General features: G+C 39.2%; 1 protein-coding gene across 1 annotated transcript; it reads right to left on the reverse strand.

The window, feature by feature from the left end:
- Positions 1–11,219: 11,219 nt before the first annotated feature.
- On the reverse strand, positions 11,220–14,847 carry noxo1b (NADPH oxidase organizer 1b). Its single transcript, XM_084740080.1, has 8 exons — positions 14,713–14,847; positions 14,518–14,598; positions 14,304–14,376; positions 13,567–13,747; positions 13,261–13,475; positions 13,043–13,153; positions 12,527–12,644; positions 11,220–11,990 (listed from the first exon to the last, which is right to left on the reverse strand). The coding sequence occupies exons 1-8, from the start codon at positions 14,785–14,787 to the stop codon at positions 11,387–11,389; spliced, it is 1,458 nt and encodes a 485-aa protein (XP_084596206.1). The 5' UTR covers positions 14,788–14,847; the 3' UTR covers positions 11,220–11,386.
- Between the last annotated feature and the right edge of the window lie 726 nt (positions 14,848–15,573).

The following is a 15,573-nucleotide window of genomic DNA, read 5'->3' on the forward strand; positions in this document are numbered from 1 at the left end:
TCATGCTCGGATGTGAAACTGGAGGAAAACCTACATGTCGTGTCTCTTTTATGTTCCTCCATGCTCTGTTTTTCAAAGGCAATGTGTGGGCAGATCTTACCTCGCACTCCCCTGTCACTGACAGTCGACGCTCTGGGAGTACAGTGGGATGTGCAGTGCGGAAGGATGCCTCATATGTGGTTTGAAAATGCGTATAAAGTGGTTTTCAGCCCATTATTCTTGGGCTTTGATCCAGCATAATGCTGTCTGAATAAAGAAGTGTATGAAAAGGGTGAGTGTTTGCAGTCCTCCTCCAGGCTGTATAGTGAGATGTGAAGTCACGTGCCATAAAACGCTGATCATACACCACTTGGAATATACAGGCAATCAATAGAGGGCAGCACCTACCTATAATTTACAGGACTTCTTCTGTCTGCCCACAGCATGACTGTCTTGCTATATTTTCATCTATCATCCTTGAAGGATAATATATAATAAGGATAATTTTTGTTTTATTTTCCACAAGGTTTGCAGGTGTATATCAACAATCGCATAACATATAGGTATACCAAGGCATTGATTATTGCTAAAATAAAAATTGAAAAAGTACATGAATAAATTTAAAACTTTGAGTCAGGCTACAGCTGTATTAATATGAAGGCAGGGTACAGTGCAGTAACACAAACCATACTTCAGTTTACATTTTCTGACAAAAAGACCTGTAAGCAAAATGTCATTTAATGAAACTGCACTAAGTTCAGTTGCAGTTGAAGTATTGCCATCAAACAGATTTATTAATGTTCAAAGGGTAAGAACCTGGAAGTACAACTCAAAATTGGGCACTGATAGCACCCCAAGCTACTAACTCCTCTGTAAGGATTGTCAACATGAGTCCATGTTGTCTCCATGAGTCTCCATGTCAAAGTGCATTCCAGAGGACAGCTAAAGCTGATGTGAGACTGCAAACTGTTTAAGCCGACCTTTTGGTTTCAATGGAAGCAAAACGAGGGGATTTCATATTGTAAAGATGACAACTTTGGAAGATATCTACCTGCCCACTTTAATGCATTTTTCAAAGAAAAAGGACTGTACATATTCACACATCACTAAGACTGATATCTCTTTAGGAACAAACCTCTTCATGGCTGATATATACAAGAAGAATGATCACAGCAACTAATAACATGCATGCTGGCATATTATTATTGTTCTACGATACAAAAAGGGTGGGTGTTATTATCATCATCATGTGATCGTGTGTGCATGTGTGAATCGGCAGGCAGCTTGTACTCAGCTAATATCTCATTCTACTGAACACATCAGCATTTTTTGTGTGCACATTAATCAGTGTATGCTCAAGGACCTCTTGTGGTTGCAGTGACTTACAATGTTTTTGAAAAATGTGTTGTCTAGAGAGTAACTGTTACATGTAACTAGTTACATGAAATCAAATGTAATCAACATCATAAATAGAACTAATCTGTTACAGTTACTGAGAAAAAACATGCAATTAAATTGCACTTGCAAATAAAACACAGGCTTGGGGAGTAACAGATTACATGTAATGGGATTACGCAATTAGGATACAAAAAACTATTAAATTAAAGACATAGTCAGACTATAGATACATTTAGCAAAACATGGGATTCTGAACAGGATTACAATTTTAAAATACTGATAAATAATAATAATAGTAAATACAGAATGATAATACATAATGATATAGCTTTCACAACACTTCACAAGTCTTACAACACCACACTGGAGTGAAACCAGCTAACTGACGGTCAACTCATTATCATGAACTTGTTAATTAGCCACCTGCAGCTCAACAAAAAGGCCCCAGGTTCAACCTCGTCCATCCCAGGAACCATGAGGGATGAAGCACAGAAACTCATCAAGATGTGGAGCCCCATCCTGAGTCTCGACCCACAGGTTTCAAACTGCTCACCGACGAACCAACCACCTTCATCCCCACACAACTGCACCCCTTCATCCCTCCCCTCAGACCCCTTCATCTTTCCCCTCGACTGTATATGACCCTCATCCCATCCTTCCCAAATCCCATCAACAATCCAAATGAAATACTTTTTGTACTAAATATGGTGTCGCCTTTTTTTCTGTACAGTTGTATTAGTATGCATTTTTAAAATAAGCCTCCGAGCCTTGTCAGTCGATACAATTTTTTATTATTCTCTTCCGTTTACCGTAACAGCAAATCGTCATTGTCAGGAACTACAACACGTGTCACATTCTTAATGTTCAGACATGCATTGTGTACGCACAGTTTCTGGTAATGAAATGTACCAGCTGGCTCTGGAAGTCCATTGTTGGGAACTGTGTGTACCCAATGCATGTCTGTACATTAAGAACGTGACGTGTGCTGTCAGAAAATGTAGTTCCTGAGAATGATGATTCACTTTTGTGTGCTGTGATATGTACTGTATGCAGCCATACAGGCTTTACAGGGTACATCAGAGCCTGCATTAAAAAGATGTCTGATCAGTGTAAAAACGAGACAGTAAATTCAATCTAACTTCCATCTAATGCTCATGTTTGATAGATTAAATCACTATCAGGTCTGTATACTTATTAATCACACCTAACCTGCTAAATCTGTAAAAAATGTAACTGTGGACAATGTTGTTGCCTTATTTGCATTTATCTATCTATTATTTACCATCTTAAGTCCAGGATGAGTAATTCTGCATTTGGTATTTGTCATTTGTTGATGTCATAATAGGTTTAAATGGGAACGTCAGCCACCTCGGCTAAACTTGCGGAGACAAGTGGGTGTCTTTGCCTCAAAGCTATAAAGCTATATTTACCTTATGGCTATAATTAAACTTACTATTGTTGTTTACCCAGAAAAGCCTGTTTTCCTGTTACAAAGTCCATGTGATTCCTTTAAGGAAGCACAGGCAACACATTCCAAGTAAATGATCTCTATCAGTTCATCAGCAAATAAGAGGTTGGGCTCTCTGCCCTTAAATGGGGTAAAGAGGTCTGAGTCATGTACTCTGTCCAATCCAAAATGTAGAATTCCTTTCTTGTGGATTAGGACATCATCTGCTTCTCTTCCCCACAGATATTGTTTGACACGAAAAAGACATACCAGCTTCGCACCAAATATAAATGGGGAATGTTTCCATTTAATTGCATTACACATATAGTGGTGGCAGTGTACAGTGCAATATAATAAAGTGTTTAATGTACTTCCTACCAGGGGTGGAAGTAACTAATTACAAATACTCAAATGACTGTAATTAAGTTGATTTTTGGGGTACTTTATGAGTAGATTTTCAAGTCTGTACTTTTACTTACATTCAAGTAGTCATGACCCCATGTAATCTACTTAGTTACTTTTAAAATCATAGTTGAGTACTGAGTACAATTTCAATTAATATCCAAACATTTCATCTGTGTTTTAGCAGCCAACAAGGTAATCTGATCACAACGACACACAGACAAAAAACAAAACACAATGCTGTAGTACGGATGTTAATGATTAATCACTGATTAACTGCCTTTAAGAATTTAACCGATTAAAAATGTACTCATGGATATTTAATCTATAGTCATGGCAGTAAGTGCACCTAGTTTGACATTGTTTTGTCTGGCGGAGCCATTTGTTGAATGAGGAAACTTAAAGTTAGACTTAAAATGAGAGAAAAAAACCCAATAAAAATTATAATAAAGGAAAAAATGTGTTTTGCATCTTACAAATTATTAATGATTAATTGATTGTTAGTGTTTCAACTGTCTGTTCAGGAATAGGCACAAAATTTGCAACCCTAGTAATATTTTAGCAATATTCCAGCACTGTTCCCTACCTACTTCAACACGCCTGACACACTTATCTTGTGCCAATTCCTGGTGGTTCCTGGTTACTGTAAACGTAACACACTCATACACGAACACACATTCGGAGTGTCGTTATATCATAAAACTGGTCTTGTGTTTGTAAAAAAAAGATTGCTGACAGATTAACCAGAGTGGATCTTTTCCCATCACCAGAAGCACGTCTCTGACTAATTATTGACCAGGTTTCCTTGTCTTTGTCTGTAAACACAATAAATCCTTTCTTGATAATTGTCCCTCCTAAAGCAAACTGAGGTGTTAGTGATTCTCGGTAAGAAAAATAAACCAAACATACTTCCTTTTAATGCTTGCCAGATGAATGATGATATAACCATCGCTTTACACTATTTGATCAAACAGAGTAGAATATAATGACCCAGTTACATAAACCAGTCTGGTTAAATATTCAGTAATCCAAAAATGTACAACTTATTTAATACTGTGGCAATATCTTATACAAAGTCTCATGGTTTGTAACCATTTGGAACAAAAGGCAGCAGCAGTAGACTCTGGCTGTCTGAGGGGCAGGGCTGAAAAAAACAAATAAAAAAGGCACCAGCTGTTTGCAGGGTGGCACCAGTGCGGCAGAAGTTGTGCTGCACAAACAAAGAGTCAAACAGTTCCAAAACCCTGGTTTAGATTAGAAGAAAAAGGTCACCACTGGAAGGACATTATAGAGGACATTTTATCACGTTTTCTCCAGTGGAGGGGCATTATAGAGGGCATTTTATCACGTTTTCTCCACTGGAAGTACACTCTAGATGGCACTAGATGACGAAAGCAGGGAAAAGTTCAGCACAGTGAATCATACATTCAGCTATTTTCTCTTTGTCTAATATAATCTAATGCTGTTGGCTGTATGCATTGTGTTCACTAATTAGTCATGACCCAGGTCTCATAGTACATTAGGCAATCATACGGTTTATTGTTGCTCAATCTTCCATCATTGCACAAGTTGAAGAAGTACACAGCTCACGTTCCAGCTCAAATTTTGTTGACTTGTGAAATCTCAGAAATCCCTTTGACACCAACAAGCTTTCAGTCAACTATTTTGTGAATTCTACCTTGGAGAAATACGATTGTAAACCTGCGTGACAATCCTGAAATTCTTCAGAGTTTCTGAGATCCACCATCCACCAAGGCATCTGTATTTGACAACTTGGGAATGAGAATTAATTATCAACTGTCCGTCTCCAGAATCACTAACGACACCTTTAAATATTGCAAAAACAAATTTTCTGCTCTGCAAAGTTAGAAAATCTGAAAATTTGAGTAAGATAAGATAAGATATCCTGATAACCACACACTACACTCACAGTAGTTTCCCTAGCATACAGTATGGAAACAAAAGCAAAATCAGCATTATGCCAAAAATTAAGAATGAAAAAATAAAAGATAACTTCACATTTTTCAATGGTAGCATTTGTGTTTTATGTTTGTTTATTGTTTTCAGTGGACAGTTGACCCCAAAATCAAAGATACATATTTTTCCCTTGGCCTGTAGTGAATTTACCAGAAAGAAAGTACAGCAAGGTCTGTGAGTTAACTAGAGTAACCCAGTCATGATTTTTGGAAAGAGACACTGTTTTGGAAGTGTTCAAATGTATTCTTTCAGTGATTGGAGCACCACGAGCCAAGTGCCATTTAATTCCAATACTGGAGAACATCACAAACACCTCTGCTGACAATATCTACAAAACTAGCACTACAGGCCAGGGGAAAAATATGTAGTTTTGATTCTGTGAACTGTACCTTTAACATTAGGTATGATGGTGCTATATTGTTTTCCATGCTTTCTCCCACTGCATTTCCCTATATAATGAAGACCAAATACATAGATGAAGGGGCAGTAGCATAACCACATACTGGTACACACAACAACCAGTCTTTGCTGAAATGACACACAGTAGCTGTGGTTTGCCATTAACCATGCTTTTGTTTACTTCCACTTTCCAAAATCTGCTACCACCTAAACCTCGCCTTGCAAACTGCAAAACAACTCAATTTAACAGTTTCATGCTTTATACTACTATGAAAAGCAGTAGTAGGCAGTCTTGCTAGCAGCTTGGTGAAGCTGTGCTTAAGCATGGCAGTGTTTTGAGCGAATGCTAACATCATCATGCTAACATGCTCACAATGACAGTGCTAACATGTTGATGTTTAGCAAGTATTATGTTTAGCTTATTCTTAATTCAAGATATGAGCATGCTAACATCTGCTAAGAAAGTGAAGAAAGTGATGATGATGATGATGATGATGATATTACCACATGAAAAACTTGAAAAGGGATCGTTATATATATATAACGGTTATTATAAATGTATTTAATTTATATAGGGTTATAATAAATGCTGCTAGTGGCAAATGCATTGCCATCTCAGTTACACCAAGCCTCACTTATTGCCTTTTTAATATGGCTGAAAAAGAGATTTTTTTTCATGTGTTGTCAGATGCCGTAAGGATACACTGCCCAAAACCCTCCAAAATGTTTTTGATGGTCATTCGCAATGATGCAGCAACATTATAAATGCACGAAATAACCCTGTACTCGCCCATCAGCAGAGATGGGTGTGAATGTTTTGTGAGAGTAGAAACACAGAATTTCAGCCTGCGAGCCACAAAGTGCAAGAAGGGATCAAAAATGCACTTAATGTGCTTCTTTCGCTGATGATTACACTGTGGGTGCAGGGTTCTTTTAAGCTCGCTGGGTTCACAGCATTATGAGCAGGTTTTTCAGGGTTGGAAGAGAGGGACAAGAATAAATCAGAGCAGTGACAGTGAGCATGTAGGCAAATGACGTCTCTCTGGAGGAATTTCCCAAGTTCAGTGAAGCATCAAGTGCCTATAGAGCACGTCTGTGACAGCATGGAAGTGTCCTGGTCCAAGTCACTATTGTACAACTGCTGGCCTCACTGTCAAATACTAAGTGAAACATTAAGTAATTTCAATAATTTGAGGTTTGTTTCTTTTGCACATTGTCTGATTAAAATGCTACAAATGGGTTATTTAGGGACTGTATGAAAATGATTAGGATGGGGAGGGGCAGACAAACATCCTCATTGTCATCAGTAATTTCTTTGGTCTCTCCCTTTGACTTAGGTACAATTCATTTCTCTATAAATGATACAGTTTTTACACCAAAATTATTATTAAACAATGGTAATCAATGGTTTGGATTAAAATTATGGGTCCTCAGTCATGGTTACAGTAATAAATACATGGTTAAAAGTCCAGTGTGTAAGATCTACAGGGATTTATGGGCAGAATTTGAATAAAATATTCCTGAATATTTTTATTAGTGTATAATCACCTGAAAATAAGAAACTTTGTGTTTTCATGACCTTAGAATGACTCGTTTTCATCTACAGAAGGCACACAGGTTCTCTTCACCAGAGTCTGCCATGTTGCACCACCATGTTTCTACAGTAGCCCACAATGGACAAACCAAATAGTAGCTTTAGATATGGACTTACATTTTACTTGAGTTTCGCCACAACCATAGTTTCTCCCATAGGTTTGGAAGGGGAGGGTGAGACAAGGTGTTTGCAATCTGCAAGCTCACTGCAAGATGCCACTAAATCCTACAGACTAGTGCTTTAAAAATAATTTTTGCGTTTTAAAAAAGCATGTAGACAACATATTGTCGTGTTCGATCTTGAATATAACTTGGTTATCACTGTGTTTCCAGCTCTTCTGCAGTGTGTTCGATCAGTGCTCGATCAGCTCACTGAAGCATACAGGTGGCAGCACGGTGGCGCAGTGGTTGCCACTTTAGTCTTGCAGCAAGACAGCTGTGGGTTTGCATCCGGGGTCTTTCTGTGTGCGGTTTGCATGCTGTCCCTCTGCTTGTGTGGGTTTTCTCTGGGTCCTCCTGTTTTCCTTTGAGCTCAGTCATAGCTCGTCGTTTTGTTTCTTTTCCTGAACTCACCTCTCCTTGATAAGAAAGTAAATGTCATTTATTTTTACATAACTATGGCACACAATGCCAGCTCCTACCTGTAACTACCACTTGTTTCCGTCTCTGTGCTGTTATTTAACCATTCTCCTTTGTCTGCTTGTCTCGCGTCATTACATGGTTCCAATACTTGATTACCTGATGCATTCATGGGAAAGATCTTATCTCTTTGTCTGTGGGTGTTTGGCCTTGTTTTACTGTACTCATGGTCCAAAGCCTGGGATAATAGTGGACCTCTCAGGTTTAAAGTGCTATATAAGGGTTAAGACTTGGTTTTAGTAGTCCCGATCCCTAACCTAACCAGCGTTTAGGGAATAAACTATGTCGATGATGGGTCCCCATGAATGTAGTAATACAAGTCTGGGTGTGTGTGAGTGGCATGCAAGCATGTACATGTATCAAAACAATGCTATCATTTAAATTTATGTAACAGTAACCTTTCAGTGTGATGTAACTGAAAAGTTTAAAATAGGTTAAATGTTAGTTTCCTGTGTGAATCTGTGACTGTAGACGGGAAGGAACTTCCACTGCCACCACTTTTTTGACTGATAGCAGCTTTAATATGCTCTTGTTCCACTTCATTCTGAGTGACTGACATCAAATCTCAGGTCTGATGTTTTTCTTTGGACAAAAAAAACATCAGCGAACACAATTTTCCACTCAGACTCTGCCAGAACAATGCATGCACACCTCCTGACAAAGACAGCAAAGACACAGTCATCAGTTTGTTTTCTCTTGTATGAACATTATGTCTAGAAGACAGAGGAAAACTGTTGTATTTCTTGCGAGCTGCTGTAATAAATTTAACTGTAATTTAACACAGTGAATTAGTTAACACAAAAGTCCAACACACTGTTGCAACAGATATTTCTATTATTATAAATTCCCCAGTGTTGTCTCATCTACATTATTGCAACACATTAACCACAATAGCACACACAATTTGCAACTGGTCAACAGTTTGCAACATGGTCTTGCTCCATCTTACGTGACCTCTTCACCCCCAGGCTGTACATATATGAACACTTGTGATTGACCTTTGCAGTCAGGGCCTTGCACAGGCTTGACAGATGATCTCTGGTTAGCAAGCTGTGCATCTGTCATTAAATCTCTTTTACAAACAATTTTTCTTTATTTACCTTTTAAAAAAACCCATTTATTTAGTGATTTTATTTATGCGTTTGGTGCATTTTTTATTTCCTTGTGATAAGTTTCACTCACTTGCTGGTTGCTTTCACTTTTGCAGCACTTTGTCACCTTGTTAAGAAAGACACTGTGTGAGGCTTTGACTCAGTGGACCACAATGTCCTAATCTGTAACTCTGGATTGACTCATCTCCTTTCTGTCAAACAGATCTTTCTGTGTTATGCTCGGAGATTCCTCCACTTCTTGAGTGCCTCTCTTTTGTGGGGTTCCCCCGGTTGTCTCTCCTGGTTCTCCTCTTATTTACTGTATACATGCTACCCCTGGAGCAAATCATGTGTAGAAATAATATTGATTTTCTTTGCTATGTGGATGGAACAAAATGCCTCTTAAAGCCTGATACTACAGATATATTCTGTATTATGTTGTAGATTGCTGAAAATAAAAACTGGATGTCCAAGACTTTACTGGTCATTTTTGAATCTGGAATGACTTGACTATATCTGTGATTTGCAAACTCCTTACTATGTGTTGCCCTTTATTAAACAACTAGTAATAATACATGGATGCACTTTGCTTAACCCAGCCATATAAAAAACATCATACCCAAACTAAAAAAATATTCTACTCCCATGCAGGAGAACTACACAGCCCACAACATGGCTCAGTTATCCAAAATTGCTGCTACTTTTTATTCAAACTTTCTCACACAGAGAATTTTTAGCAGCACTCGTGATGATCAGCAGTGTCTAAACATTCAAACTGAAATTTAAATGAAGTGCATAAATGCATAAATTCTAAATAAATGCTCATCTGTGTTACTCGTGACGCGTCTCTCTTCATGGCAGGTCGCTCAGTTAAGTTCAGTTCAGCATTTATTGATGCTGAGTATTGGTTTGTTCCTCCCTAAGCTTGATCGCTGTTGAGATCCTCCAGCAGGGCCCTACTAATGAAACCCCACTTGAAACTAAAGGGGACTGGGCCTTTGCTATCCAGTCTTCTCAGCTGCAGAACCCCTTGCCTGGAGATCAAACTCTGACACTCAGCATCCTCACATAAATCGCGTCTTAAAACCTTTATCATGAGTTTTTCTTGACTTGTTATTAATGGTAGCTGTGGTAATTATTTAGATGATTACATCTTCTTTTATATATTGTGTATTAGCTTTCATTTGCTTTTATTGTAAAGCATTTTGTTACTGTTTTGAAATGTGCCATATAAAAATTTATTACCTTGGCCCATTATCCTGACAAATGTTAAAAAAAGCAGAACGTGGCCAGAGGCATTAAGGCGTAGACATGTTGCTGTGGTGTCAGCGTGCTTTAGGGTGCATTTCCCACTACAGTCTCTTCTGCTCTTAACAGCATTTTTAAACTTTAGAGATTTGCAAAAATGTGACGGCCTCCATATTTCATGTAGAAATGCCAGAAGAGTTAGACCCATGTATACCTGCTCTTTTCTTCTACATTCATTAAACAGTCATGAATGAGACACATTGCTACTTCAGTGCAAATGTGACTTTATTGACCTCATATGAACTCTTACAGGTTGTAATTCATTACATACTGTACACCAACTGGCAGCAACATATTCATACAATAAGCGGCAAATATAAGATGATAATTACATACGTTTCTAACTCATAAGTCATCTCTTTGTGTCTGCTGACAGCTTGTTTATCACACCCATCAGATCCCAATGTTCTGATTTGGCAGGTGATCACACAGGCTTTCACGTTGTTCACCATTTTGTTCGTTGCTGCTTTTTACCTCAGGTCGACCTGCTGGAGCCCATATGTTCATTTCCATTAAGAGAAACTATTTACATATAATATGTACAGTAAGTTGATAAAATATAACATAGTAAAGTTAAAGTATTGCTGTGAATGACATGGAAAATAAAGGGTACATAATAATTGTCATTGTCATCTGTCACAAAACAGTTTAGAGCTTGTAATCGTGCACTGATGTATTAAATACTGCAATCAAAGGAGGAAATATGGAGACATAAAATACAGTTCAATGTGAATATTTAACCTCTTCAACTCCAGCAATTCACTTAAATTTCCTCTTAAGAGGCTTCAACACTAGAAAAAACATTTATTACGACTGTATGACAATGTCACATACATTTTCTTTTACTTGAACGCTTCACTGAAGCTACATTATTCTTATACTGAGTGAAAGATTCAAACCTAAGATGCCTTTCTCCATTTATTCAAATGGAAAATTTTCATCTTATCAGTTTCAGCATATATTTATCTTGTCAAGGCCGCTATCTTTTCAATCACTGGTATAATTACAAGATTTTAAAACAGAGATATGAACAAAGCTGCAAAAAACACATTTGACTGACAGACCCAGGGTAAGATCTATGGAGTTGAAGAGGTTAAGTATTGGATATGAATACATAAGTGACAGAGATTGCAATAAACAAGAGGATCATTCCCTAGCGGCTGTGGGTGGACTCTGGCTGAATCTGAAGCCGGGTTTTGGTGGCGAGGGCTGCCTTGCGGGTCATGGTGGTGCAGCGGGTGAGGATCTCCTCGGTTTTGGGTCTGGGTGGCACTTTGGGAGTGACAGAGGCCGTCTCACTGTGTTTGGACCTGACAGATTCAGAGCTTGTGCTGGAGCCCGAGAGGCTGAGGTCGGGGCTGCTGCGCCCACTCTCTCGGTGCTGCGCCTCCTCTTCGCTGCTTGAGGATGATGAGGAGATGCTGCTCTCAGTGCTCGTGTTGCTCATGCTGCGTGTACGGCCGTCTGACGTTGAGGCGTCCCTCTCCGTCTGTTTCTGCGACCAGGTCTCAGAGAGGACATCCAGAGATCGGGCCTTGTGGAGATGCCCGGGAACACCTCTGGATGGACCGGCAGAATCCAGCTGTGGGCTGTTGTCTTCGTTGATGCTGGGTGGATGAGAAGCCTGAGGTTCACTGCTGGTTGCCAGGTTCAGAGTGGAGCTGTGCAGCTTCCTCTGCAGGCTGAAAAGACCTGCCCGAGGGTTGTTGTATGGCTGCAGGTACATGGAGGGGATGTAACCTCCCTTGCCATTCAATCTAAAGAAAGGATTGAAAGGAAAAGGGAATTTATTTCAACCCGTAAATCCTATTTTAACTATAATAACACCCTACAAATGTATTTGATGTTCAGATTTAATACACAGAGAAATATTTGATACTGCACTATAAATACAAACTTTGTTTTAACTTACTACTAACTATTCAAGAAAACATTCAATAAACTTCAGAAAGTTAGTGTCCGGGCAGCCTTAAACTCTTAAGCTGACTGAATATGAAAAGAGAAGTCGAGATAATTTTGCAAAGATTCAAAAAATAAAAAAAACTTTATAGTAATTCAGTTATATTCCACTAAATACCTGTTTTTTTTTACAGTGCAGTGTTTGTACTTCAACTCTTATCTTAATAAAACAGACCTTTCTAACCCTCTAGACAGACAACAGTAAGTTTATGATGTGTTTGCCGTGCAAAGACAATGAAGGGCGCACTGACGAACGCTTCACCACAACCATTTTAAATATGCTGCGTTTTTCCATCTCTATTGTTTACAGAGCAGACAGATAAGACTGTGATACCTGATGAGCCACCAGCCATTGTCAGACTTCCTCAGCACCTCAACCACAGAGCCGATGGGCACAGACACCTCATCATGATTCTTAGCAGAATAACTCCGCACGGCACAGTACAGGGCCCCTGAATGACACAAGAAAACAAGGTCAAATAACAAGCAGGCACTGCTTTACAGAACAAAGAACAAACACAGTTTGTCTTCATGGATATAGAGTACACAGAGTTTGCTAACTTCCAATGGTTAAACGGCGCTCCCCAGTGCTGGGTGTTTGTAACAACTAGGCTTCACAATAATCAATATAAAAATAAAAAGTTAGTGTTCAGGCTGCTTTAAGACCAAGACCAAGATCTCATTTGTAAAAGTTCTGAAGTGTTCTGAAAATAAATCCAATAATATTTAAGTGTGTGCATCTGGCATGAATTGATTGGCACAAAAAATGCCAAATGATGTAAACACTCACACCAATGCTAAGCTCACAGTGCACATGTGTTCTTGCATATTAAAATTCAACATATCACACCTCCTAGCTGGAATCCAGCATCATCATCATCTTCCTCTCCGTCCCATAACTCCAGATAGGGAGCAGGAAACCAAGCCAGATGTCTTTCCTCGTTCTCCACGAGCCACCAACCTGCAGAGCAAATAAAACAAACCTTCAACACAAGCAGAAATGAGTGTGGAACGAGGGTTTAGAGGAGATGTTTTGTAAGTGAACTGCATGAAAGCTCCAGCACTGACCTGCAGGGTCTTTGATCAGGACGTCCAGCTTCTCGTCCACAGCGACCTTAAACGGGCGATTCTTGACATCCTTTGTCTCGTAAGCAGCCACGCAGCGGTAAGTCTGGGTGACAAATGGGTGGCTGACGCCGCCCGCGTGCTGGTGAGTCACATCACCCCCTCCTCCACCACCACCGGAGCCATCGGGCAGATCATCAGACATCAGGATCATGATGCTGAGAGACACAGAGAGGCTACGTTGAAACAAAATTCCTATCAAACCTTACACATGGTTCAAACTAAACTCGGACATCATGGCAAACCTACCTGTTCTTGGTGAATTCTGACTGCAGATCGTGGTCTTTGGGCATGAAGAACTGTGTGACCTCTGAGCTCTGAGTCACAGTTTGGTCGCACTTCAACAGCTTGTTGCAGTAGCTCTCCAGGAACTTCATGCGTTGGACGGAACGCTTGGATCCTTTCTGCTGGCTGCTCTTCCTGGCCTCCCCTGGACAGAGGAGAGGAAAATGGTTTTAAGGTTAAAACATTTGCTAAGATGGAGATAAGCATAAGATCACGTCTGTCCAGGTAGTGGACCAAACCAATTAGACGCATAATGAGAGGGAGTACACAATCTTTCAAAACTTAAAAATGCATTATTTTGCATCTATAATTAGCATGAGCGCATTATCACGATAATGAATCTCACTAACTGACACTGACTAGGCGGTGACTGGAAATAGTGGATGTATTTTAATTTTTTGTTCAAAATTATTGCTGCAGTCTTGATGATAAGACACAAAATGAACTGTCCACTGTGTAACAACTAAATAAATATGAGCTGCAGGGATAATAAACTTTATTACTGGCTGCTTTTTATTACTTTATTGCGGGTTTTTACGTGATAAGTTATCAGATTCGTCACTCATTCATCCTGCCACATCAATATATTTTCACTGATTTTTTACAGTATTATAATTGGGTGATTATGCGAAAAAGTGTCACAGTTGCTTAAATTTAATTTGTAATCAATCAGCCGTAACATAAAGTTGAAATAATCTTACCTGTAAATTTTGGGATCACTCTGTCATTTTTCTTGAAAGGGTTCAAATGAGGGAACCTCTTTTTCAGCTGCCTCTGTTTGAAAAAAAAAAAAGAAAAGAAAAAAGAAAATATATTGTCTTTAGAATTTTTAATCAATCATCAATATAATGTAAAGAGGACACTATTATCTTTTATTTATTTTTTGTTTGTTTGTTTGTTTTTGTTTTTACTTACATGAAATTTCTTGAAATCCCGGAAGGACCTGTAGATAATTACTTCAGTCTCATCAGACCATAACACAGACATCATGAACACCTGTGGAGAGAGAAAATATACATGAGTCCATTCAAATATACAGCAAAGTTATTTAATGACTAAAACAACTGCAACAAAAGCAAAAAAAAAAAAAAAAAAAAGTGGGTCACTCACCTTGAGTTTCGGGGTGTCTCTGTGCACAGCTCCGATGATGCGGGCACTGATCACAAAGCGCTGCTCGCCGGCCATCGTACGACTCTGTGTGTCTCAGCTCGCTGGATGAGAAAGATGAAGATGAAAAAAATCTGCTTTATTTGATCTCCAGTCTCCGGCTCGCGTGCCTCAGCTGCTCTGCCTGCTGCGGGATGCAGACGCGGCATTTATACGTTTTGACGTCCCGCGGAGGCGGAGTCGAGGGGAAAACACCTGAGGACTGGAGGAAAGGATGCGCATGTGAGCTGTGTGTCCAGAGGCGTGGGCAGCTTCTGGCTGAGGCTGGATCTTCTTCCATCACACAGAAATCAGGAGAATGCAGAAGAACTGGAAGAAGCCATGTGACATTACTTGCATTTTTTCAGTTGTTCTGTTGTTCTATCCCTGAAAAAAAGTTTATGAAAAAGTTTTTTTCTTCAATTAAATGACACTTTTCATCGACAAAGAACTAATAATTGATAAAGTAGCCTAGAAATAAGTAAGACAATCCATTATTTTGTGTTATTTCACATACTTCGTCCGTTTCAAATATTCTACATCTCTATCCATATCCCAGGCCTAATAATGATCTGGGATAATAACATCTATTTAATTTACTTTAACTCATTAAGAGACATATTGTGTGACAAACTGCCCAAGTATCAGTGCATTTAAAGGACCAGTTCGTGGGATGTAGTGGCATCTAGCAGTGAGATAAGAAGATTGATACCATTCTCACATATGTATGCTAGGAGATGGTTAGCTTAGCTTGGCACAAAGACTAGAAACAGGTGGGAAGCAGTTAGCCCAGCTCTGTCCAAAGTTACCGACATCCACCTGAGT

Source organism: Lutjanus erythropterus, chromosome 17 (assembly GCF_056507025.1).
Source record: "Lutjanus erythropterus isolate fLutEry1 chromosome 17, fLutEry1.hap2, whole genome shotgun sequence".
Classification (NCBI taxonomy): Eukaryota; Metazoa; Chordata; class Actinopteri; order Lutjaniformes; family Lutjanidae; genus Lutjanus; species Lutjanus erythropterus.

Coding starts and splice junctions, on each gene's coding strand:
- noxo1b (XM_084740080.1), bottom strand. CDS start 14,787: ATGGCCGGCGAGCAGCGCTTTGTGATCAGTGCCCGCATCATCGGAGCT. Junction 13,748..14,303: donor AGTGATCCCAAAATTTACAG/GTAAGATTATTT, acceptor TCCTCTGTCCAG/GGGAGGCCAGGAAGAGCAGC. Junction 13,476..13,566: donor TCAGAATTCACCAAGAACAG/GTAGGTTTGCCA, acceptor TGTGTCTCTCAG/CATCATGATCCTGATGTCTG.